General features: G+C 32.5%; 6 protein-coding genes across 6 annotated transcripts, besides 11 other annotated features; 4 read left to right on the top strand and 2 right to left on the bottom strand.

The window, feature by feature from the left end:
• Positions 1 to 1,412: 1,412 nt before the first annotated feature.
• Positions 1,413 to 3,182, top strand: TVAGG3_0181380 (armadillo (ARM) repeat-containing protein family; the record flags this gene model as incomplete). The annotated part of the gene is made up of 1 exon (XM_001308663.1): positions 1,413 to 2,963. The coding sequence occupies one exon, from the start codon at positions 1,413 to 1,415 to the stop codon at positions 2,961 to 2,963; it is 1,551 nt and encodes a 516-aa protein (XP_001308664.1).
• A 705-nt stretch (positions 3,183 to 3,887) lies between these two features.
• Positions 3,888 to 3,925: a mobile genetic element.
• Positions 3,888 to 3,925: a terminal%2Cinverted (terminal inverted repeat of Banshee-A3 transposon ID:TVAGG3_0181370).
• A 1,184-nt stretch (positions 3,926 to 5,109) lies between these two features.
• Positions 5,110 to 5,144: a mobile genetic element.
• Positions 5,110 to 5,144: a terminal%2Cinverted (terminal inverted repeat of Banshee-A3 transposon ID:TVAGG3_0181360).
• Positions 5,145 to 5,295: 151 nt separating this feature from the next.
• TVAGG3_0181350 (galactose mutarotase like domain-containing protein) lies at positions 5,296 to 6,737 on the top strand (the record flags this gene model as incomplete). The annotated part of the gene is made up of 1 exon (XM_001308664.2): positions 5,317 to 6,384. One exon carries the CDS (start codon positions 5,317 to 5,319, stop codon positions 6,382 to 6,384), a length of 1,068 nt encoding a protein of 355 aa, XP_001308665.1.
• Positions 6,738 to 7,006: 269 nt separating this feature from the next.
• Positions 7,007 to 7,036: a terminal%2Cinverted (terminal inverted repeat of MuDR-3_TvMULE3 transposon ID:TVAGG3_0181340).
• Positions 7,007 to 7,553: a mobile genetic element.
• Positions 7,554 to 10,762: 3,209 nt separating this feature from the next.
• Positions 10,763 to 11,456: a mobile genetic element.
• A 1,859-nt stretch (positions 11,457 to 13,315) lies between these two features.
• Positions 13,316 to 13,967: a mobile genetic element.
• Positions 13,938 to 13,967: a terminal%2Cinverted (terminal inverted repeat of MuDR-3_TvMULE3 transposon ID:TVAGG3_0181320).
• Positions 13,968 to 13,973: 6 nt separating this feature from the next.
• TVAGG3_0181310 (WD40 repeat-like family) lies at positions 13,974 to 15,394 on the top strand (the record flags this gene model as incomplete). Its single annotated transcript, XM_001308665.1, has 1 exon — positions 14,192 to 15,040. The coding sequence occupies one exon, from the start codon at positions 14,192 to 14,194 to the stop codon at positions 15,038 to 15,040; it is 849 nt and encodes a 282-aa protein (XP_001308666.1).
• Positions 15,395 to 15,961: 567 nt separating this feature from the next.
• Positions 15,962 to 16,441, top strand: TVAGG3_0181300 (protein of unknown function, DUF4108 family; the record flags this gene model as incomplete). Its single annotated transcript, XM_001308666.1, has 1 exon — positions 15,962 to 16,441. One exon carries the CDS (start codon positions 15,962 to 15,964, stop codon positions 16,439 to 16,441), a length of 480 nt encoding a protein of 159 aa, XP_001308667.1.
• Positions 16,442 to 16,703: 262 nt separating this feature from the next.
• Positions 16,704 to 20,674: a mobile genetic element.
• On the bottom strand, positions 16,927 to 17,754 carry TVAGG3_0181290 (uncharacterized protein; the record flags this gene model as incomplete). The annotated part of the gene is made up of 1 exon (XM_001308667.1): positions 16,927 to 17,754. The coding sequence occupies one exon, from the start codon at positions 17,752 to 17,754 to the stop codon at positions 16,927 to 16,929; it is 828 nt and encodes a 275-aa protein (XP_001308668.1).
• Positions 20,675 to 23,090: 2,416 nt separating the features above from the next.
• Positions 23,091 to 25,121: a mobile genetic element.
• Positions 25,122 to 25,232: 111 nt separating this feature from the next.
• On the bottom strand, positions 25,233 to 25,607 carry TVAGG3_0181260 (uncharacterized protein; the record flags this gene model as incomplete). Its single annotated transcript, XM_051225633.1, has 1 exon — positions 25,233 to 25,607. One exon carries the CDS (start codon positions 25,605 to 25,607, stop codon positions 25,233 to 25,235), a length of 375 nt encoding a protein of 124 aa, XP_051110619.1.
• Between the last annotated feature and the right edge of the window lie 1,342 nt (positions 25,608 to 26,949).

The following is a 26,949-nucleotide window of genomic DNA, read 5'->3' as shown; positions in this document are numbered from 1 at the left end:
TATCAAATTTTGAAAATATTCATTTTTCACGAATTCGAACCGAAACAAGACCTTGAACTCGAGTAGGTGCCAAAAGTGCTTACTCTTAAACAACCGTCGGATTTCCGGGTGAAATCGTGACACACTTTCGTCTTTCGTAGGCAGTGGTGGTTGTTACAAAAGGTAACTTCGAATGTAGCGTGAAATCTGCAAAAAAAATTCTGAAATTTAAATGGAGAACACAAAAATTGAATAGTTTACGTCAATAAAAAAGAGAAAAATGAAGCCAATATGTCTCGAACCTAGGACTTAGAGCAGCAATCCCACTGTTTATACCATTACACTACATGCATCTCTCACCTCAGTGAATGAGATCAACTATATGATAACTTTTTCCCCATTATATTCTTGTGGAAAAGTGACAAATAGCAACTTTGACCCTCTCTCCCCTCTCTCACCTTGAACTCGTCAAAATTTTAAAAAATGAACATTTATCAAAATAAATGCAGGATTTGTTGATTATATCATTAATACTCCATTCTTTTAGTAAATGCATGTGCATTTGCCTTTTCCTTGCAAAAGATTGAAATAGATTTTTCAATTTATTCTGATTAAAATATATTTTTCGTTTATCCATATCTATGTAAATACATTAAACATCATAACACTTTGAAATACTATTGTTTTAGTAATCAATTTCTTATCCTTATCATTTCTACAATTGGTATTATTCACTTCATAATATAAAAGTTCTAAAAATGTCAAAAAGTATTCATTTTAGGAATAAAAGACTTAATTTAAATTTAATATAATTATTTTTATATCTATACAAACAAATTGTGAGAACATTCAGGTGGCCCCATAAGTAATAACATATCAGTATTTTGATATGATACCTCATATATAAGGTATGATTAGAAAGCTGAAATCAGCTTTTTCAATTTTTCATCAGTGAAAATGTTTTATACCTCATACCTATTAAAATAGCCTAATTTCAGTCCCATCCCTCTTGTATTCGTTGAGATAAGGAGATTTGAAATTATGCAATTTCGACGCCGTTACCCTCTCCATTTGCCACAAAAATGTAAGGGATATATAACACTGTTGTATAAATTAATATTTTATTGTTATTTTAAAAAAATAATACTTCAATCATGCTAAAATTGAATTTTTTTGATGCAAAAAATAACCTTAAACGGTAATTCCTGGAAATAGAGGGTATAACAAAGAAGTTACAATTGCATTTTAAAGTCTTCTATATATAATTATTAACCAGTCCAGCAAGTTTAGATGAAATATAGCATTGATAGTTGATTCACTTTGATCATCTTGAATAATTTTCCAAAGAAAACGAGTTTGAACCATCAACTTACAATAAAACCGATATCCTTTTATTTTATTTTTCCAAGATAAATTTGCCAAAATCTTTGTAAATGTTTTCATTGGATTTTAAGAAGAATCCCAATGAGGATATAAACGAAGAAATTGCTAACAAAACGGATGAAAATGAAGAAATAATCACATTTAATAACATAGATGAGTTTTGTGGTTTTATGTTTCATTATCTAACAGATTTTTATAAATCTATCAATGAAAATTACGAGTCTGCGCTAAGCATCATAGAGCATATTTCAAAAGTGCACAATCAAGATCTTTCCTCTTATTATTCAGAAGAATCTTTGCCAAATATTTTTACTGAAACGAATTTTGTCAATTTAGCAATCGAAATCCTAAATAGTCCTTCAAGAGATATACTATCAAGCCAAAATGAATCTTTAGAATCGCAAATTCTTTCAAAAGTTTTGAAAATCTTAAATGTTGCTGCACAATACTCACCATCCATCTGCAAAATGATCTTTGATGCCAATTTCATGGATATTATCATTAATCCTGAACTCGAAGAAACTTTATCTCAACATAACTTTTTAGGAGCGATTCAATTACTCGAACACATATATAAATTCTGTCCTGCCGATGTTTTAGTTGCATCATACAACAGCGGATTCATTGACAGACTTTTAGAACGTGTGAAACATGAAATCAAAGCATCCCCAGAACAAAATAAATCAGACCAGATCATTTGTACATGTTTAAGTACATATTTTTCGCGTTCTCTTGCAATTGGAGATGCAAAACTTCGAGAAAAAGCATATTTATTCATTAGTTTGATTCTAAACCTTAATATGGACTCGTATCTTCCTGTTATGCGTCTTTTATACTTTTTGTTAACATGTTTGGGCCAAGATTTCCAACCGGTTATGTCAATTCGAGATTTATTAAAATTAAACAATGAAGGAGAACTTATTATGCTTTCAATCATACCAATGGTTAATACAAGTGATGATGATCTTAGAGAAATTGCAACAAATATATGTTTAATCCTAACAAATTCAATTAATCTTGTTTCACCTCGAATTATTTATAGTTTCATGATCAAAGCTCCTTGGAGTGCCATAACAAACACAATTGTTACAAAAGAATATGATACAGCTGATAAATTACTTTTAATAATTAAAAATTTGTTGAGACTGGACTTTTTAGTTAACGTACCACCAAAACATCAAATGCCAGAAAGGTTCTTCCAGAAATTTACACAACTTGGCATTTTTGAAAGTCTTTTTGTAAATTATGAAAACATTGCTTACAAATGTCGCCAAACAGTAGTGGAAATCATACTTTTGTATATCAGGTACTGCATGAAGTTTGATTATAATGAAATTCGGCTGAGATACATTTTTGATAAGAATATTCTTTCGCATTGCATCGAATATATCACAGATGAGGATCTAAAGATAACAGAAGACATCATAGGAACTCTATTTAAGTTTATGGACTATCTAAGTCGAACTTATCAACAAATTTATGAATATGCACTTGAACTTTTCCGAGAATGGGATATCGGAGACCAACTATTACAACTTGAAGGTTCTGAGATCGATGAAATTGCTCATTCATTTTATTTGATGATTTACCCAGAAGAGTAATGCGTAATCACGCTAACTATTAGCTAATTAGCTATATTTAATAATTTCCTCTTTCGAAAAACCAGAAAATAGATAATAATGAAATAATTTTCGAAATTAGAACTTTATATCAACCAAAACACTGAGAATGAGGACACAAATACATTAGTAACTTTATTTCCCCTATACTACTTTTCTCAACATAAATATAAGATATTATTTTTTGTTATTAATAAAAATTATACATTCTAAGTTTGAATATCAATATTTATAAACACAGACAAATATAATCGAATAGTACTCTCATTAATTTCATAATATTTAATCAATATTCTTTCTCAAATACGAGTTTATCTATTACATAAAGGGACAAAAACTATTCATTTGCGATATTTTTTCATTTGAATCTGATATTTGAGTTATAATTTTGTTGATATTGTTTAAGATCAAATAATATTAAAATTAACCCTGTGTATGCTCAATATCAGCACATAACATAATTACACATAACATTTTCATTAGCACTGAATACTTAAGCGAAGAGAGCCTGATGAATCCAATTGGCCAAAAGACAATACACGTAAATTCACTTATAACTTTAATTTGTTTGTGGAGTAAATTCATATATCACCATGATCCATCGAAAAGGTTTGAGTGTTCAAAAAATCGTGATCACCTTTCAAAATGGGCAAAATCTCTTACAAATTTTTTACATCCATAATGCTCATAATTAGTTTATAAACACTCTTATATCCCCATCAGTTTTTTTGATGGGTTGAAAAGATTTGTAAAATATCCTGAGAAAAGGCGATATCGGGATTATAATCATTACTATCAGCTTCCTATGAAAGAAACAGTATATATAATGATACAGATGCATTATAATTATTTGTTGCCTGTTATTTCTTCACAAATATTGAGATTTTCACATTATTTTCATTGCGGTGCTGTAAACAGAAATTCATCAAAAGTGACACCTCAGAAAAGCTAAAATATTGAATTTTTGGAACTTTTGATAGAGCACGTTTTTAAATATTAATTAAAGTAAATGTATATTTTGTAAAGATTCTTTTTAATAAAAAAAATAAAATTTTGAAGAAGAACACAAAATCTTCTGAAAAATAATATCACATAAACTCATATTATTTCTAATATATAACTATTTTATATAAAAATCAAATTCAATGATCTTAAAAGCGAAGGATAAACCTCAAAATTTACGAATATAATGAGTGGGAATATAAGGCCTTATCTATCATAAAACCATATGAAATATCAATTTTTGCTTTACGCCTAATTTTTGACGACAATTAGCAAAAAATGTTAAATGTTAACACTCAGTCCATTTGAATATGAAAAATAAAATTGACTTTGATTAAATGTTTTTATTTATCATGCAATTCTTCTTGCGACCAAAGATTTGAATAAAAGTTCAAAAAATAAGATAGTAGCTTAAAAAATATATATACGGTAGTGTTTACTAATAGATGAATAGTATATAAATTCTATTAAAATGGATTTGATCCAAAAAATATATAAATTTGATCATAAATAAAATCGTTTTAAATTACTTCTTCATTTAAAATATAACAATTATTTTTGGTTTTATATTTTTTTGGATCAAATCCATTTTAATAGAATTTATATACTATTCATCTATTAGTAAACACTACCGTACATTATTTTTTAAGCTATCTTATTTTTTGAAATTTATTCAAATCTTTGTCGCAAGAAGAATTGCATGATAAATAAAAAACATTTAATCAAAGTCAATTTTATTTTTCATATTCAAATGGACTGAGTGTTAACATTTAACATTTTTTGCTAATTGTCGTCAAAAATTAGGCGTAAAGCAAAAAATTGATATTTCATATGGTTTTATGATAGATAAGCCTTATATTCCCACTCATTATATTCGTAAATTTTTGAGGTTTATCCTTCGCTTTTAAGATCATTGAATTTGATTTTTATATAAAATAGTTATATATTAGAAAATAATATGAGTTTATGTGATATTATTTTTCAGAAGATTTCATTCTATATGCCTATGAAAAGTACTCTCAAAACTAACTTTTTCCTAATTATAATTAAATCTAGAATATTGTATTATGCTTAGTATTATTTCATTTTTCTCATTCAATTTAGAATTTACAAATGTCAAAAAATCGAGAGCTGTCACTTTTGATGAATTTCTGTTTATTACAGAAAAATTAGTTCAAAATATAGTAATTAGTATTTTTATATCATTAAAAATTTCACCGAACAATAATTGTGAAGGTGCAATTCAAAAAAATGATGGAAGTCCTTAGAAAATTGAGAGACTTTTCAATCTTACAAGGCTATTTGAATGACACTTAAATTCACATCATTTTTAATGTCAGCAAAGACATCCTCTAGCCTTAATATTGCAGACTACGAGACAACACACCAGGGCAAGCAAGTCAAGCTTATAGTCCTTAAGAACTCTAAGGGAATGGAAGTTTGCGTTTCCAACTTTGGCGCAAACATTGTTTCCTTTGTTGTACCAGATAAAGATGGCAAGCTTCGTGATATCGTCCTTAACCAGCCAACAATCAAGGATATCATTGAGAATTCCTTCAGATTTACTGGTGCTACATGTGGCAGATCAACAAACAGAATTGCCAAGGGCCATTTCATCATCGACGGCAATGAGTACACATGCCCAATCAACAACGACATCAACAATAACCACACTGGTGTCTCTGGTTTCCACAACAATGTTTGGGACATTGTCGAACAAACAGCTAACAAGGCCGTTATCAGATATGTTTCTGTTGATGGTGCTGATGGCTTCCCAGGCAACCTTGAAACAACACTCACATTCACTGTTGATGAGGAGAATGCTCTTAGATTAGACTTCGACTACAAGACAGACAAGCCAACAGTTTGCTCAATCACACAGCACTCATTCTTCAACCTCACACAGCCAGAAGATGATGTCTTCGACACAGATCTTCAGGTCTTTGCTGATTTCTTCACACCAGTTGATGATCACATGACACCAACAGGCGAAGTCCTCAAGGTTGCTGGCACAGTCTTCGACTTCAGAGAACCAATGGCCCTCGGCAAGCACATTCTTGATAATGATGACCAGATCATTAAGGGAACAGGCTACGACCACACATTCGTCCTCCGCAAGCAGTGGAGAAACCAGCTCGCTCTTGCTGCCAAGGCTTTCAACAAGAAGTCCGGTATTACACTCGAAATGCACACAGATATGCCAGGCATGCAACTCTACACAGCTAACTGGATGGATGGATTTGCTGGCAAATACGGCACAAAGTGCGACAAGAGACACGCTTTCTGCCTCGAGGCCGGTGCTATTCCAAACTCCATCAACACTAACTGGTTCCCATCAACCACAGTCTATCCAGGACAGCCAGGACACAACGTCATTGTTTTCAAGGCTGGCCTTCTCTAAAGAGGCTATGTTTTTTGTTCAACTAGGTTTCAAAGTTTCAATTTTTATTCATTAATTTTTATGAATGGTTTTTGGAACTTTATTCATAGCGCATAAGAACAAGCTTTGATTGATATCTAATATTATCATACAAGATTAAGATGTTTTGTCTGGCATAATTAAATAATGGAATCACAGTTATGTAAAGAACTTTGGACAATGTTAATATACGAGTCACCATGATGTGTTCCCCAGATATTCGTGTTCATTAGTCATTACATACGCTAAACTTATATCATCGAAATCTATTGTTGTTTTTATATAATAATTGTTAGAGGAATTATATTACTTGATAAATAGAAGCTGTTTGCAAGCATTATAATATCTAATTTTTGTATAAAAGGTTATAAAATATTTTTTTTATATATATATAGGGTTTAAGTGGGGAACTTTGATATTTTTTTCCACACCATAGTAGTTTCACTTTTTGCATATGAACTCTATATTGATTCTGGCTAGAAACTAGAGAAATTAAAAATTTTCAATTTTTGGCCCATTAAAAGTACCTTTTTGAAAATAAAAAATATTATTATTAATTATATGTGATACTTGACATATATTCATAAAATCAAGTGTTTTGGAGGGCAAACCCAAATTTTAGCTAAAAGTGACAGGGGGAAAAAAACGTTTAGTATTAAAAAAAAAGACCGATGAGAGCTTCGTTCGAAATATAGAGGGAACTGAGAATGCGCAACCATTCTCAGGGAATATTGGATGCTATTCCCGTTCCCTCTGTATGGAAAATTGAGGTTTTCAAAGGGAGTTAAAATAATATCAAATTTATACTAATTTACTTCAAAATACAAAAGTATTTGACAGCTAAAATTAGTTACTTTAGCAAGCCTATCAATACCCTTTTACGATTATTGTTACTTTTTCGAAATAAAAGTAAAAACAAATTTATACTAATTTACTTCAAAATACAAAAGTATTTGACAGCTAAAATTAGTTACTTTAGCAAGCCTATCAATACCCTTTTACGATTATTGCTACTTTTTCGAAATAAAAGTAAAAACAAATTTATACTAATTTACTTCAAAATACAAAAGTATTTGACAGCTAAAATTAGTTACTTTAGCAAGCCTATCAATACCCTTTTACAATTATTGCTACTTTTTCGAAATAAAATACCCTACTTTTCCAACATTTAGAAAACATGCATGACCCCCTACCCAGGGTCCAAAAATTGGTATTTTCTGCGCTCAGGCAACATGAGTTTTTGGGCCGCCAAATGAATAGCTCAAATAGTTTCCTCATATAGAGACATGCTTATGCTTAGAGTTTGAAGGGAATCTAAAGTGATTTTTTTCTGCATTTCGAAATCTAATGCAATCTTAAAATCATGATTAAACTGCGAATCTGGGCGCAATTTTTTAATATGTTAATATATGAAGGTACTCCTACTACTGCGAATGCTTCAAATGAAAATTCAAGAAATCAGATTAATTTGATCACATTAGTATAGTAGTGGTCAATCCAAAAACTCATATGTTGATATATAACCTATATAGATGATAATTATCGACTCTTCATTGAAATGCATAAGATTTAATAATCTCATAAATATTCTTTTTAATTTTCAGTATTTCGTGTGCATTTAGATTGCATATACCTATATATGATATTTCTAGAATGTTTTGGTTAGATATTAAGTTTTTTAGATTAATATTTTAACATTTTGATAAAACAAGCAATTGTTCCATTTTGGAATCGCGATTGAACTCTAGTTTGACTAATATGATGTTGTATGATCAAATAAATTCTAACTTCATGAGATAAATTTTGAAATTAGAAAATGCGATATCTGACTCAAATATTTATCTGAGCACATTTAACATTCAATTATAAACTAAAGTAATATACAGCAGATTCGATTTGGCTTATATTTTAAATATTCAACAAATAATCTTATAAAATTGTGCTATTCACGTTTCTCAAAGATGAATTAAGCATTTACAACTTGTGCATTGATGGAATTAGATATGGATTCTAATGTTAATCGATATTTTGTAAATTGATATATATTTTATCATGGTTTGACATTTGATCGTGTTGAAACCGGAATTGCAATATGCATCATCTATATATATAATTGTCAAAATATGAGCTATAGATTTTTAAATTATGCTCCTGATTATGAGTGACTTATATGATTATATTGAATTGAGTAGTAAGAATCATAAATATTAGAATATTACGATAATGTATTATAACCTTATAGAAGCTTAAGGCTAAAAATGATGATGAAAATGTAGCTCAAATTTAAGTCTAAAATTTTGAAAAAATTAAGTGCTTATGATAGTATGACGATATTGGTGTTTGAATGTAAGAAATTAGAGATGTATTAGAAGCATTATGAGAAAATAATAAGATATAAAAACAAATTTTATGAAATAATTTAAGTTATAAGAGGTATTAACATTGGTAATGTGTGAATAAGATAGTAGAATTGTATTGGATCTTTGATTAGTATTTTATAACAATTTATTAATGTAGATGTGATTAGAATGTTGGATTTCAAAGGAGAAAGCGGATTGTTCACTCTTGTTGGTCTGCATGTGTCATTCCGGGAGACATTGCCTGTGCATGTCTCCCAGAATGGCATACTGTTCCGCATTCATAACTTGAATGCGGAACTTTGACCGACAAGAGTGCATTGTGCACTCTTGTTGGTCTGCATGTGTCATTCCGGGAGACATTGCCTGTGCATGTCTCCCAGAATGGCATACTGTTCCGCATTCATAACTTGAATGCGGAACTTTGACCGACAAGAGTGCATTGTGCACTCTTGTTGGTCTGCATGTGTCATTCCGGGAGACATTGCCTGTGCATGTCTCCCAGAACGAGACAATTTATTGCAATCAGAATACGATTGCAAAACTTTGACCGACAAGAGTGCATTGTGCACTCTTGTTTGTCATCCACTATGATACTTAGAGAAAATACTTTACTTACATTATTTAAAATATTAATTTCCCTATTTAATATTTATTTATTATTTTTTGTGCTTTATATTCCCTATGGCATGTACTGAACTATTTTATAGACTCTACCGAGCTATCTCCACATATAAACATTTGACAATAACACATATATACTCTCTTCATATTCTAGTCTCATGACATATTATTGCAAAAGCTATATTTATACAGCATACCTCATAAAGTCTCATTATATCCTATCTAAGCGTTCAAAACCTATTTTCCCCACGTAATCTGATTCTTCAGGCTCCGCTGATTCGATTTCTGCTGTCAGATCGTGAAAATATGAATCACATAACAAGATAAACACAAGTTACCCAACTTGATATTTTACGTAAAAAAACTCTTTAAGTTCATGTTCAAACAACATCATTTTAGAAAAATTCAATTTTTTCCAAAAGTGTGTGAATTCAAAAAGTCACAATATATCTAGTTATTACCCAGTATTAATTTTTTAATTTAGTTTTTGAGATATTCATTTTATAATACGTATTATTCAGAAAATAAATACATTTGTAAGGGAAAACGGAATTAATAACAAATATATGAATATCGTGGAAGAGTCAATTTGAAGAAAACATTATTATTTTGGATTTGTGTTTATCTTGTTATGTGATTCATATTTCACGATCTGACAGCAGAAATCGAATCAGCGGAGCCTGAAGAATCAGATTACGTGGGGAAAATAGGTTTTGAACGCTTAGATAGGGATATAATGAGACTTTATGATATGCTGTATAAATATAGCTTTTGCAATAATATGTCATGAGACTAGAATATGAAGAGAGTATATATGTGTTATTGTCAAATGTTTATATGTGGAGATAGCTCGGTAGAGTCTATAAAATAGTTCAGTACATGCCATAGGGAATATAAAGCACAAAAAATAATAAATAAATATTAAATAGGGAAATTAATATTTTAAATAATGTAAGTAAAGTATTTTCTCTAAGTATCATAGTGGATGACAAACAAGAGTGCACAATGCACTCTTGTCGGTCAAAGTTTTGCAATCGTATTCTGATTGCAATAAATTGTCTCGTTCTGGGAGACATGCACAGGCAATGTCTCCCGGAATGACACATGCAGACCAACAAGAGTGCACAATGCACTCTTGTCGGTCAAAGTTCCGCATTCAAGTTATGAATGCGGAACAGTATGCCATTCTGGGAGACATGCACAGGCAATGTCTCCCGGAATGACACATGCAGACCAACAAGAGTGCACAATGCACTCTTGTCGGTCAAAGTTCCGCATTCAAGTTATGAATGCGGAACAGTATGCCATTCTGGGAGACATGCACAGGCAATGTCTCCCGGAATGAGACACTGCGACCGTCAGGAGTGCATATTATCATCAAAAATTCAAAAAAAAAACATTTTTCTTTTTTCTTTGGCGAAAAATGTACTTATTTTTTTCGAAATTTTCGAAATATGATTTTTTCGGGAGACTTTTTCAAAATTTTAATATGATAAATATGAGTTATTTTATGTTCTCTATTTGAGAGTCTGCTTATTTTTGAGTATTGAGCAAGATTGAAAAATGAGAATATTTAGGAACATAATAAATCGATTTATCTCGTCATGTAGTTCATATTTTCGCGTTCTGAGAGCGGAAAACGCATTTTTTGAATGCGTAGATTCCGAATCACACGGAAAAAATAGGTTTTAATAAGAAAAATAGACAATTTATGAAGTAACAAAGCACATAGTATTATAAAAAAGAAAAACATTTTTCTCATATGAAAGAAAATATAACGTATTTTTTACAGAGCGTAGGTATATATCGAGCCAATTCACACCATAAATTCTTTTCTCGTTCTCGGGCCTATAAACAACCTGAGGTGCACAACAATATTAACTTATACTGCTGTTATCTGGATTTGAATCCTCAATTGAGAGAATTCCAGATAACTTCAGTATAAACAAACCATATACATGTTTCCTCCTTGCTTTAGGCCAAGCATAAACAAGTACATTACCTTAGAGCAAATCTCATTCGGAGTTTCTCATTTAATGAGAGACTCCGAATGAAATTTGCCTATTTGATTAATATCGTGCTTTATGAGATGCAAATTCTGATGATAAATATTGATCTAGAGCTTATATAAGATGCGAAGAAACTTCAAAAAAAACTAACCGGTAAAGAAGCAACTTGCAACACCAAGTTGCTCACGTAGTGATTACAAGCATATCTGCAAGGCAATATCCTCAGGATGCAGAACTTTGCCTGCAATCAGAAAAGAGATTGCAGGAGAGTAACCGGTAAAGACAGCAACTTGCAACACCAAGTTGCTCACGTAGTGATTACAAGCATATCTGCAAGGCAATGTCCTCAGGATGCAGAACTCTGCCTGCAATCAGAAAAGAGATTGCAGCAGAGTAACCGGTAAAGACAGCAACTTGCAAAGTCAAGCAGTTTCTGAGATTTTGATTTATAAATCATAAACCTTCATGCTTGATGATTTTGTAGAATTGTTAACTCATGTCATCAGTTAATGCTCACCTAAGGGAGGTGTTTTGCGGGAGCTGGGGGTATCTTGGTGAGTACTCAGGAGGCCAAGAAGGGCACCCAACCGACATTTTGCTGATGGATTGAGTTTCGCAACCATTTTTATAACCGTAAAAACCGTCGGGACAAAACAACTTGAATAATTGAATTTTTTAATGATAATGATTGTGAAATAACATGTAACTATAATTTAAGAATGCCATATTTTTTGTTAAAAAAAAATTTCGAAAAGTGAGAGATTTTCCGTTCTAATAAATATATTTGATAACCGGGGTGTCTCCCGGAATCAAATAAATTATCATATCGAGAATCGGAGATCCTTGCAGTTTCGATTTTTTTCGAAAAGTGAGAGATTTCCGTTCTAATAAATATATTTGATAACCGGGGTGTCCCCGGAATCAAATAAATTATCATATCGAGAATCGGAGATCCTTGCAGTTTCGATTTTTTCGAAAGTGAGAGATTTTCCGTTCTAATAAATATATTTGATAACCGGGGTGTCTCCCGGAATCAAATAAATTATCATATCGAGAATCGGAGATCCTTGCAGTTTCGATTTTTCGAAAAGTGAGAGATTTTCCGTTCTAATAAATATATTTGATAACCGGGGTGTCCCCCGGAATCAAATAAATTAGCATTACTAACATTCCTTTTTTATTTAAAATTTTCAATTCTTAAAAACAAAGTTTTACTTCTATTTAATTATTTGCCATGAAAGTATAGAACATTAAAAATTTATCCTACTACCTCCACCCTTATAATACCTTCAAAAAATTATATCTCAATTTATTTTCTATCTTTTATATTGATGTGCTTATTCAAAAACACTAAATCATAAGTCTTCAGTTCTCAAAATACTCTCAAATTATCTCATTGCGCATATTTTGAAATTTGATAATTTTAAATTGTTAAAAAATTCATTAATCACAGTAAAATATCTATATACAACAATTAACTAACCGATTTCACATCTTGAACATTCGCATTTATTTAATATATTTGAATATCATTTACATCTTATTGAATTAGATCATAAATCACAGTTCCTTAATATACTATCTAGCTAATCATTATTGTTGCACAACTTACATTTGATTAAACACACGTGTATAATTCTGTACAACTCATATCTCTATCAATACTTTATATTATAATCAAAACAAAGGTTAAAATTGTATACCCTGTCACTGTAGAGTATTCTCCCAACTTTAAAGTGAAAATCAAAATTTGATATTTTAGTAATTTCATGTGAGATCGTTATTTTATAGGAAAACATACTGAAAATGTTTATAAGATGTTCCTCTATCATATGCCAAAATATCATGGTTTAAATGCTCTCCTAAGTGTCTATAACTGAATTTTAGGGCAATAACCTTATTCTAAATGTTGGGAAAGTAGGGTAAATTTATTATCAAAAACCTTTTTTTTTCTTAGTAAAAATAAAAATGTTATTTTATATCAAGTTTTTATTCATAAATTTTTATAATGTTGTATAAATTTCATTAAAATTTACGTACATATTAAGGTACTTATCTTCTACATATATAATCTTCATTAGATATATACATGATAAATAAAATTCATAAAACATTAAAAATCAAAAAATTAGATGAACCTTGGCAATTAAACTTTATTAAATAATAGTTGTTTATAAATTATATTATATTATTATTTAATATTATTTTGATAATGAAGATTTTATTTTGCAATAATATAAACGAAATTTTTTACCTTATGAACTTTTGATGGAAATATGCAAATTTAAAATAATAAAGAAAGCCGCGAGCGAAGCGATCGGCTTAGTTCGAAGATTTTGATTCAAATCTTTGCTGATCTGTAATTCGCGGAAGCCGCGAGCGAATCGAGCGGCTTAGGTCTAAGATTTTGATTCAAATCTTTGCTTATATTCCTTAAATTCTTTATGAAACTCGCAACAGTTCCATAAAAAATTTTAAATTCTCAACTGTCGAAATTACCGATCGGTAATCACACCCTTCACGTGTGTGTCACTTTTTACAGGTGTGTCACTTTTAGCTAAAATTACCCCTACTCAGATAATATTAATTGAATTTGGAATTTTATTTCCTGATGATAAATGAATCTATGAGATAAATTATGATATTAATCCATATGTACTTGAGAATTTTCTTCTTCATTTTCGTTTTCATAATTTTTTGATGATTGATCAGGAATTCGAATTCGATTTTGATCAAGATTTAATTTTTCGAACTTTGAAATCCAAAGGTTTCACATCAAACTGTAAATTTGCTTTTAACATGGACTACCTTGTTATTGGAGGTAAAAATGCAAATCCTTTGTTATATAACATGGCAAAAAGATCCATGTCCGAAATTGGCAAGAAATATTCACTACTCACAGATTCATGCACAGCCGTGGCAATATCTCAAGACAGCGATTTTGCTGCAACTGGATATCCAGATGGAACAATTATTCTTTGGAATATCCAGAAAAATGGAGATGGTAATCCCTATAAATTAATACACAAATCAAATATTACCAACTTAGCCTTCATTTGCGATCATAAAAGATTAATTATTGCTGACTTTTCAGGTGTTATCACTCTTCTATCTTTAGTTCAATCTCCATCTTGCGAACTTGTACTGCAAACAACAATTATTAATCTCAAAAACCAAATTAAATCTTTCGTTTCGTTAGATCCAAATCATGTTGCATTCTTAAGCAGCGACATGTTCTCTTTCATTAGTGTCGATCGTAACATTACTGTTCACGTTAGCAAAACATTAAATGCCGATAGTAATTATAATTCTTGCGCGATCATTACTGAAAAATCGAATAAAAGATCGCTCATGTGCATAGATAATTCTCTTACATTAATGGAAGTCAAGAAAGACAGCAGAGCTCATGATATCTTAAATATCACTGCAGAAGCTAAAATTGTTCAATGTTTCTTCATCTCATACAGAAAATTCATAGTTATTCTTGACATTGGCAAGGCAATTATATACAACGATAAGAGCGAACAGTTAGAAATTCTCGAAAACCTTCCAACAGTTGCAGAACCAATGAATATCCAGAAATACGGAAATTCTTTGCTGTTCTTCCTCGATAATGCTATCATTCAGAAGAGAATTCCAAAAGTTTAATTTGATATTTTTATTTCAAATGCGTAAGTCCTTCATAAATGTTATTATTGTCGTTTGTAGTTCTTTTAAATGATTTTCTTTGAATTAGATAAAACATTTTTTAATTAACTTGATAGTAGTATATGTGGAAGGGTTTAGTGACTTTTTTTGTTACATCTATATATAGACGATGCATTAAAATATATTTATTTATAAATCATTAAAAAATTAACATTAATTTTAAAATAATTTATTTTTTTATTTTTTATAAAAGAAGCTATATATAGATGATGTCAGATATTCCGCGATTAATTAAACATCATTTAAATCCTGAATGGGTTAAACTTCAATTTAAAAATGAAGATTGTGAATTATTAAATGAATATGAAAGCCAAAATAAGCTAATGAGGTATAAATATAATGATAAAGAATATTTAATTTCATGGAATCAATGGAGTCATAATCAAAGACCTCATAAACGAGAAGAAGAAATTGAAAATAATGAAATGGAAATCATTGATGACATTAAAGAGGATGGAATTCCTAAATTTTGTAGAAAAACCTTTAGAACTAAGTTAGGAGCATATAAACGTAGAGTATTAAATCCTGAATACATAAAACATTTATTTAAAAAGGAAGACTGTGAATTATTAAACGCTAATGAATATGAAAATGCTAAATCAAAATTGAAATATAAATATATTGGAAGTGATGAAAGGTGTAAAGATAAAGATAAAGTTTATACAGTTTCATATAATAACTGGCACACGTTAGGGATAAGAAAACATTTAGGAGATTATGGTAAAAGTTCTGAATTCTTTAAATCTAGTATGTACGAGAGAGTAAAAGAAATTAGAAATAATTATTTTCATGAATAAAAAATAAACTTTGAAAATTCATGTCTTACATTTTTGAATAATTTATTTTTTTATTTTGTATGAAATGAGTGGATCAAGATTCGTAACCGTCAATCAATTAATGGATGCTCTTTCACCAATTCTTGAAAATGTTAAACAAGTAGATGTTTATTTCGATGATTATGTAGAAAGTATATATTATAAAGGTAAGTTTAATATTAAACCTATTGCTTTTGCATTTGATAATAAATTAATTGAAAATGCAAAAATTTGGGAATTAATTCCAGATATTGAATTTATAACAAATATTAATGATAAATGGTTTAAACGAATTCCAACCACAAAAGTTCTTTGTAAATTAATGATCAAAACTGAGGAAAAAGAATTTAACGGGTTTAAATATCATCCAAATAAAGTTTCAGAACTAGAAAATGAAAAACTTCAGAAAAAATTAAACGATAGACTTTCAAATGATCGTATTGAAAAAATAAATAAACTAGCAGAAGTTGCATTTAATAATGAAATATTTGATGAATATAACCTTGAACTCAGTGATGGGCTTTAAGGACCCGGGCTCAACGAGTCATGATTTATGAAATCAATTATTTGATTCATTCGCTCTTCAATAATTTCTATTCTTTTTGTTAAATCATCTATTTTCATTAATGAGGTGATTCTTGATTGAGGAATAGATTTCAAACTAACCACTCCTTTTATTTTTGAAATTTTGAATCCATCAACTTTAAACATTTTATTCAATTTACATGTTGTCAATTCTTCAAATAATTTTTTATTATTAGCATAATAGTCATTAAATTCTTCAACAGAGTACAGTATACATTGTGCGTCGCCTGTAGCCTACAGCTACAGTCACCGACACAATGAAAAAAGTGACAGAAAACTGACACCATACGGGCGCGCATATGTACGCATATATGTGTAAAAATAAACGTTCATATGTAAACTAACCTTTATTCACTAGCAGGGGCTTTGTTGTTCGCTTCCATTAAAATGTAAACTTTACGTGTCAAAAAAATTCTGTCACGTAAACTATTTATGTTGAGATTGAGTACCAGACTCTAATATAAGTTCAACCATTATATTAGAGTCTTTAGGAATTTCATATGGTTCTTTTACATAATATTCCTTTTTTTGACCATCAGTTGATTCTTCAACTCTTTTGAATGAAAAGCGCTTATAAAACTCAAACACGAGTGCATCTTTATAACCAGTGATATCGTAAAATTTTGGTGGCACAAGCTGTTCATTCACATTACATATAAATTGTTTGTTATCATGAGCAATATTACTCAACGTTACTAAAGGCTCAAGGAGAGGATTTATTCTTATCTGATAACCGACAAATTTATATGTTGGTTTGCCCTTTCGCTCAAGGATAAACCTGATATTCGCTATAGTTATGAAAAGCTCATCAAAGTACTTATATGTTTTTTTATCTTTATCATTTTCGTCAGTGAAATCTGCTATGGTAAAACTATAATATACATGCATTCGCGAGATATATTTTTTTTCCCATAAGTCTAAAAATTTTGCTTTCGATGGAATTACTTTTTGCGTGAATGTTCTACCATGGTCATCTTCCCAAACAAGCTCTGGTTTTCTTGATGTTGTGTCTGTTTCAGTGGTTTCTAATAACGCAGTGATGAAATCCAACACATCTCCTAGGGACATGTCATATTTATAATTCAAGGCATTTTTTTCTATACTACTGTATGAAGGTAATGTTATGATTGGTGATGTACCTTTTCTTAATACATTCAATTTATTTTCATTTGAATCATAGTAACAATCAACAAATTCTCTACTTGCCTCAGTCATTTTTTCCATAAGACCTTCATTCAACTCCTGTGTAGTCATGTTGGGTTTTATGTAATATCTCATGTCAAACCTTTTTTTCACTGATTTTGATGAATCTGTCATTTCTAATGGAATAGCAAGAAACTCAAAGTCTGGATGCTCAAGACTTATCTTTCTTATCTCAAGAGCTTTTGACGCAGGATATTCAATGAAGTCTCTCGGTAATTTATATGAGACTGTATTACCACTTATCGTGCCATCATTCATAACATGTTCATAGTATAATCCATCATATTTAGACATTTTATATGTAACTAAAAGATGGAGAAAGTTATTAATCAAGTAGATAAGATTCTTCATGATGGAGCACGTAAGAATAGTAAAGAACTAAACAATGCACTCATTATGCCATTTTCTGATGATTATCCATTTTGTACTAATGGTGTTTATTTCTACTGCGGTAAGATGGGTTCAGGTAAGACATATGGTGTTATTCGTCATATAATGATAACAGACCGCTTCACTAATACTCCATATTATGACTCAATAGTTATCTCAGCAACATCAGGAACAATGGATAAAACAGCGAAGACATTTATGAGTCAAGTTAAAGCACCAGTACTGAAAAAGGATGATAAAGAACTTATGCCTTATTTAATGAAGAACGTTAAGATGAAAGCAAAGTATTACGCTATTGTTGAGTTCGTTCAAAGTAAGTTCGAAAAAATTTCAGAGGAGATGGAACACATCTTAACAAAGCATCAACTAAGGAAACCTGATGGAAAGTTTGAGTATAAGAAGATTGCAATATATGTTGTAAAGAAGTTGAACAAATATCCTTTCACAAAGTATCCCAGTAATTCTCTATTAGTGTTAGACGATTATGGTGGTCATGACTTATTGAATGACCCACGTTCACCATTAGCGAACTTCATCACTAAGGTCAGACATTATAACTATACTGTTGTCATCATGTGTCAAACATGGAGACATATATGTTTAAACATTAAGAGACTATGCACTGACTTCGTTATCTTTCAAGGTTATTCTATGAGAGACTTTCAGTCAATGATTGAACAGTCAGGAGCAACAGAAGATTGGGAAGAGTTATGGAACAAATACAAAGAGCTACCAACACCTCGTTCATATATGGAAGTTCATATAGTTGCAGGAAAGACGGACTTTAAAGAAGTTAAGCAACAAAAGATGACATTATTTTAAGAAGAAATAAATGGGTTTTGGCGATTATGTTAAAGCTGGATGGGGTATGGTGAAAAAAAATCCTGGTCTTGTAATAGGTGCTGGATTTAACATTGCTAACAAACTTTTCCCTCAAGTTGGTCAAGTCGGTGGTGTTATCGGTAGTCTTGGTGAAAGAATTGCAAAAACTACATTAGGTGAAGATAATGCATTAACGAAGAATCTTAAAGCATTCAATAAAGCTCTTGGTGGTGACTTCAGTAGAGACAAGCCTGTTGAAACACCTATAGTTCAACCTCAACAAACTATTGACAACAATAAGTATAACGCATACATTGGAGGAGCTATTTGGAACAATCATAAGCCATTAGTTCAGTCAGTACGTGTACTATCAGACATGCCATGGATTAATGCTATTAGTGGCACTATACGCAGATAATATATTTTTATGAGGTTTAAATGAGTGAACAAGAGAGGAAACTCATTGATGAACGAGTTAAGAAATGGGAGAATGAACGTCCGATAATTCGTACCATAATTAGCGATCAAAAGTTCAAGCAGCATACATTTGATTTTTTGCGCGATATATATAATGATCTTGCTTTTGATTACAATGCTAGGCAATACTTTGAGAAAGAATATGTTCAAAAAGGTCGTATTAATTTCCCAATGAGAAGAGAAGGCTTTTTGATTACATCAACATATACAGCACGTGGTAGAGACCCTTTTACAGACGCGGTTCGTAACTTTAAAGCACGTTCTTCTATTAATGATGATCCAGATTTCTACATACCTTATTTTCGTCCACCTTCGCATCCTTTACGAACCAGTGATCCTGGATATGACGCTAAACGAAGATATATAGAGACGAAATTAGCTAAATACAAGGAACCTAAGGATCCAAGGACTGGAGAAGTAAAGGAATCACATGTCAAGATAAATAAGCTTTACAAAGTAGTTGAAGAATTGGAGAAACGATCTAATGAGATTAACGCTGAGAAGAAAAAGGAAGTACCAAATATGAACAAACTAGATAAGATGATTAAGGAATATAGAGGATTGGCGAATACATCGAGCGTTCTAATAAAGGAAGTAGAAAACACGACAAAGCTGCAGAAAATGATTCATGATGAATTACTGTTAGGTGAATTTTCTATAAAACAAAGACAGAGTAACTTAATGGGTGAGGCTTATTATTTGGAGAATTGGTATAATGAGAGGTTAAAACAAATGTCGACTCCAACACCAACTCCTACACCTACTCCTACAGTAGCTCCAACACCAACTCCCACTCCTGAACCAACAGTAGCTCCAACGCCAACTCCTACAGTAGCTCCAACGCCAACTCTCACAACCTGACACCAACTGCTCACGCAGGTCCTCCACCAATGTCGAGTAGTCATGGTATAACATTAAATAAACCAACACCTACACCAAAAATAACTCCTGTATCACATCCTAGTACAACTAACCCAGTATCTGATTCAAATCAAGCGGAAAGATCACAGGTTCTTAAAAGAGCTAATACACCAACTGCTTCCCCTATTAGAACACCAGAGCCAACTCCAAGAATCACAAAGGCGCCAACACCTTCACCGACTGTTGAACCAACTCCAGAACCAACAGTACCTCCAACTCCATCTCCAACTCCATCACCGACACCTACAAAAGCACCTACTCCATCTCCAACTCCGACTAAAGCTCCGACACCGTCTCCAACACCAACTAAAGCTCCAACACCGTCTCCAACTCCAGCTGAACCAACTGATGCAGAATCTATTCAAAATTGGTTAGACGAAGAAAAGCGAAAAGAAAAGGCTGCAATTGATGCTGCACTAGATAAAAACACACCACCACAGACACTTGGTGGTTACATGTTAAAGAAAGACAACATTCAAAGACAAGAACGTGCATTGAGTGTTGCCAGAGAACAAGCACAAGAAGAGAAGAAAATAGTTGAAGGAGAAGCTTCAAATAGAGGTGGTCCAGGAACTTACAAAGGATCAAACTATCCAGCAGAGAAAGCCTCGAGTGATAATGTTGTCTCAAGAGCTACTGATTTAGTTACCCATGGTATTCTAACTGGTGCAACAGCTGTTGGTAGTGCTATTGGAACCAGTGTTGACACTGTTGTTGATACTGTAAGAACTGTTACAAATCCTACACCTGAAGATAGGAAGGAAGAATTTCTTACTCTTAATACAAAGGCAAAACCAGGGATATGGATTGGTCGTGGAATTTTAAATGCTGGTAGTGCTATTGGCAATGGTGCTTCAGCGGTAGGGGGATGGCTCGGAAGAACAGCAACATCAACCGCAAATGGAATACTAACAGGTGCCAAATCACTTGGTAATTGGGCTGATGATAAGTATACAAAATATTATGAAGAAAAAGCTCGTAAGGCTAAGGAAGAAGCTGAACGAAAGGCGAAAGAAGAAGCTGAACGTAAAGAACTAGAGGAGCTTAAGAAGAAAGAAAAAGCTCGTAAGGCTAAGGAAGAAGCTGAACGAAAGGCGAAAGAAGAAGCTGAACGTAAAGAACTAGAGGAGCTTAAGAAGAAAGAAAAAGCTCGTAAGGCTAAGGAAGAAGCTGAACGAAAGGCGAAAGAAGAAGCTGAACGTAAAGAACTAGAGGAACTTAAGAAGAAAGAAAAAGCTCGTAAGGCTAAGGAAGAAGCAGATAGAAAGGCGAAAGAAGAAGCAGATAGAAAGGCTAAGGAAGAAGCTGATAGAAAGGCGAAAGCAGCAACACCATCGCCAACTCCATCTCCTTCACCATCTCCATCTCCTTCACCATCACCAACTCCATCGCCATCTCCATCTCCTTCACCATCAATAGCGGCTCCTGTGAGACAATTTGGTGCATGGGGTGCTGATTTAGTCAAAGATGCTGCACAAGGAATTGGAAAGGAACTGAAGAACACAACATTAGGTACAATAGAGCGTTTTGGTAATCTTACGGATTACACAATTAGATCAGCTGCTAATCTTTTATATAACCAGACTACTGATAACGGTACTGATGAATTGGCTGTAAACGGACTAGCATCAATTAAGAAATCAGCAGAAGATAAATACGATGAATGGAAAAAGAATATTAAGGGTGAATATAATAAGTATGCATATCCTGAAGAACATATGAAGTTAGAGCTTACCAGACTAAGATCAAAATATGGTAATGAAACAACAAATACTACAACGCAAACGACGAAAGCTGACAGAAAGATTGATGACACTCCTACTCCAACTCCTGCAATGGCGAACATCACAACAATTGCTCCAAGAGTTCCAACAGGAGAAGGTATATCAGGAAATGTTTCAACTACTCATAACATTACTGAAGCAGCTAATGTTTCAGCAGTTGAGCAACCTGTTGTTAATGTAACTCAGGAAAACGCTACTGAAACATCAACACCAAGACAGGATGTAAATAATGAACGTCCAGAAGTTAAGGAGGTTGCAAAAGCATACCTGGAGAAAAATACTACACAAGTTCTTGAAGCAGAAAAGCATCTCAATTCAGACAAAACACCATCTCCAACTCCTGAAGCATCAGTTCCTCCAGCAATTGGTGGAAATATACCTTCAGTATCACCATGGCAGAAATTTTATGGATTGTTTAAAGGAGCGAATAAGGTAATGGATGCTGCTGAGAATCTCCAAAAGTTCAAGAATGAAGTCGCAACTGGTGCAAAGGAAATAGAAGAGAATGATAAACAAGCTGCTGAATTAGCTAAACAACAAGCTGAAGCAACTAAACAAGCAGCAGCTCCTAAACAATCTATATCTAAGTCTCAAAGACAAGGTCCTGACCCAAGTGCTAAAGTCAAACAGAATCCAACACCACCTGCAGCAGAGAAGTCCAAGAAGGACAAGGACAAGAAGAAGGATAAATCAAAGAAGGACAAGGACAAGAAGAAAGATAAGGATAAGAAAAAATCGTCAAAAGATAAAAAACATAAAAATTTATCCAGTAAGAAATGAGTCAAGTCATTAAAGCATCAACTAAACAAAAGTGGTTAACTGAATATATAAAAGATGGTAAGGTTCCTGATGGATATTATGTACATACAATGAAAGACGGACGTGTACAGTTCCGTAAAGTCAAGCAACCTCTCAATGATGAACAGATCAGAAGGAAGATCTCATTGTATGAAACAAAAATAAAGGACTTACAAGCTAAACTCGAAACCCACGATACTTCTCAAGAAAACTAGGCATATCTTTAACATGACCTTCATTAATATTTTTCCTCCAATACTGTACTTCCATTTGTGACAACCTGTTTGGATTACCTTCACGCATACCTCTACCTGTCACTTTTCCTGTATTTTCGTTCTCAAACGTAACATCATACTTTACATCATTACCGACAAGTTCATGACCATCAATACTTTTAACAGCACCGTGTCTTCCTTGATCTAAAGTTTCTCCTTGCTTTAATCCATGCTCTATTTTTGTCCATATCTGATAACGTGGATATCTTGCAACACTTCCATCTTTTGCTCTTAACAAGTATGCACTTGTATCAACTGAATCAACTGTATAATAAGAAGGATCAAGATGTCTTCTTTGTTGGTTACCTTTACCCCATGTTCTTGGTTCAACTATGACTTGAACTTTTTGACCAGGTCTTAAGTTATAAAGGTTATTTTTTCTGACATACTCTTCTTTCAATCTTTGCTTCTTTATATATTCCTCATTATCCTTTTCTGTGAAATCATCAGGCTTTTGTTGTGTGCTTGAATGATATTCAGTGTTGTAGTCATTAATAATTTGTCTCATTGTATCTGCAGTGAAAGGTGGTGTTTTATCACCTTCTTTGAGGTTTAACTTCATATGTAACATAGTTCTAATAGTTCTACAGAACCTATTAATAATACCTAGTATGTTATGATTGTATTTCTGTGTCGTCATGTGCTCAATGTTATGACTGACCAACAGATCTCGAACATTTTGTGTCGTATAAGCTGGGTCTTCATCACTAGTAAGTATTGTAGGCTTCATTTCACCTGTAGCTTGTGAAATGAACTTCTGCATTGCACTTAGAACATTGTTTGAGTTCTTTTCACTCATTGGGAACGCATAACCTTTTCTACTGTTTACATTGATGAACAAAAGAAAATATGGTGGTGTTCCACCAGGATTCTCAAATGTATCGAATTGATAAGCTCCCATATCAGTTGAATATATTGGTAGCATCAAATCCTCTTGTATTAAAGTTTTTTCTTGTTTACCAACAGTCATTTTTTTATTAACGTTAAAGTCTTACAGGCATTGAGTAATCGCTATAACCATCATGGTCTGCGAATTCATGTAATCTTGATGCATCAGGTTCTTTCTTCGTTGGTGCATGAAACCTTGCTTCATCATAAAGGTTCATATAATGGTTTGTCACGTTTGGGGTAGACCCAATTTTTGCATATTGAGGATATGAGTAATGATACACTAAGTTGAACCCATTACTACCATCATCAACATATATCTTTGGTGGAGGTTGTCTTATTAAATTCCTTCCTCTTGGGGCTTTGAGTTGGACGATCTGATCTAGATCATTGTAAACAACTCCTGTTGCAGTATATTCTGTGTTGTTCTCTGGGTTAATGTTCGTCATTTATATGAGAATAAAACAATTTTTACTCATAACAAATGAGATCGAAGTCAATTCTTTATGGTGCAGCTAATCTTCCAATTGAACCAACAAGCAATGTTGATTCAAGAACAACTAATAACATTGTGATAAAGAACTATCCATCTGGTACAGTAAGTGATGCTCCAACAGAGATAAAAAAAGAGGAAACAACTACGAACTCAGAAGCACCAATGTATCCTCCTCCTTTAAGTCCATTAACTTCCAACCTGACCTCATCGAGATCTGTGGAGACTTCATCGAGGATTGGTGTAGAAGAGTATTTACTTAGTATATACCAGAAGATACTTCTAGACCAAGACAAAGAGCTCTTTTCTAACTTAGTGAGCAAAGATCAGATCTTACTACCTAAGCCAGACTTGGAAGAAGTTGTTCACAGAATGACTGGGTTCAAGTGTGAAATAGACCTACTGGACCCAGACATCACATGTTGTGGTATTCCACCACCTTTCTCAAAAATAGCTCAGATCAGAATCATTGATGAGAACAATATTGCTCAAGAGTTTAAGTATGCATATAATGCACAATATACTGAGTTAATAAGTAGGTATAATTTATGTCTTAAGTATGTTATTGTTTAACCAAAAAATTTTTTATCTAATGTTAAATATGGTTGTTCAAACAAGAACAAAAGCACAAATGTTTCAAGACTTACTCAATAAAACTTATTGTTTACTCAAGTAATTATTTTAGAACGTTTCGACGTACTCCTTGATCTTATCAAGAGCTTCGAGCATCCGCTTCTTTGCATTGTACTTGGCGAGGATGGCTTGCTCAATGGTGAGCTCGAAGGCTTCTTTACCGATCGGACGGTGATCGCGAAGATCTTTGAGTGCATCAAGAGCTGCAGTGTACTCTGATGGTAAATGGGAGCCATCTAGTAATGGGTACAAAATGAGCATGTATTCCTGTAGTAAGTTCTCCTGTTTCAAGCGGGACTTGAACTCTTCGCGGAGATCTTGAAGCTTTTGGAGCTTCTCAGTGGCTTGAAGGTAGTCAATGATGACCTTCTCTTGTTCCTCAAGTGCTTGTGGGAGGAAGTGGACATAAGCTGTTGACTTCATCAAAAATGAAGTGGTCATGACACTTTTTAAGTTAATGTCCGAGCCATACAGTGATGTCGAAGCAGCACATGAACCAAAGAAGAAGTCTTGCTGGGAAAAGACAAAGATTGTTGGTAACGCAATCCTAGCCATTTGTGTTGTTTTGAACTTGATCGTACTTCTGATCTTGTTCTACAAACTCAACAGAGGTTATTGTCTCAAGTAAACACTTATTTTTATTACCATATAAATGATTTTTACCAAACCTCCTTTACCTTTCATAGGTAATAAGTCGAAGATCAGGAAAGCTCTTATCGACATACTCAAAGACATCAAAGGGGATTATGTCTTCGTTGACCTCTTTGGTGGTTCTCTCTATATCTCTCATCTGTTGCATATTATGTTCCCAAAAGCAACGATCATAGCTAACGACTATGATAACTACGTTGATAGACTGAAACACATTCATGACACGAATGAAATACTTAAGGAACTTAAGGAGAGAATAAATGTTAAGCCAGATGAGAAAATTCCTACTGATCAGAAAGAGATCGTCAGAGAAGTTATAAGTAAAGCTCCATACATAGACTGGGATACATTATGTTCACGTCTTCTCTATTCTGGAGCATACAAATACTATGATCTTGACACATTAATGAAGAAAGTGTTATACCTCAGATATACTAACTTATTTGGTGAAAACATAGATGACTATCTTGAAGGTTTAACTATTGTTCATAAAGATTGGAGAATACTCTTCAATGAGTATAAAGATCTTCCCAATGTTTTCTTTATATGTGATCCTCCATACTTCCATACTTATTCTATACAGTATGGAGATGAATGGACTCTTAAAGATACTGTAGAAACCTTTGATGTCCTTAATTATCCATCTATTTACTTCAGTAGTGATAAATCTTATACAGAAGAACTTTTAGAGATATTGACAAAAAGATATGGAGAGAAGTTTTCTATGAGAAAGCATGTTATAGATAGAGGTTTAATTAATCCTAACACTCAGAAAAATAATGAAGTAATATATGTCACTTTTTCTGTTAATGGAGAAGAGAAAGATCAAGAAGATAATAGTTGATGAGGGAACTGAAGAAGCGACGACATTCATCTTTGACGACGGAAAGCTCACATTCGTTGTCGATAAAAATGGACAACACTTACACAAAAGAAAGAGACCAAGAAAATTTTTAGATCTCCCAAAAGCTAGGAAACCAAAGGAACCATTTCCAGTACCAGCCGTCCAAGAACCAGAGAGACTTTTGATACCAAAACCTGTGGTTGACAAATATGATCCAGATCAGTTCTTCCCAAAAATACCAAAGTTAGAATAAAAACTCCTTTATTTCTT

This window comes from Trichomonas vaginalis, chromosome IV (genome assembly GCF_026262505.1).
Source record: "Trichomonas vaginalis G3 chromosome IV, whole genome shotgun sequence".
Lineage (NCBI taxonomy): Eukaryota > Parabasalia > Trichomonadida > Trichomonadidae > Trichomonas > Trichomonas vaginalis.
Note: the sequence above shows the minus strand (reverse complement) of the source record. Positions and strands in the feature narration are given on the sequence as shown.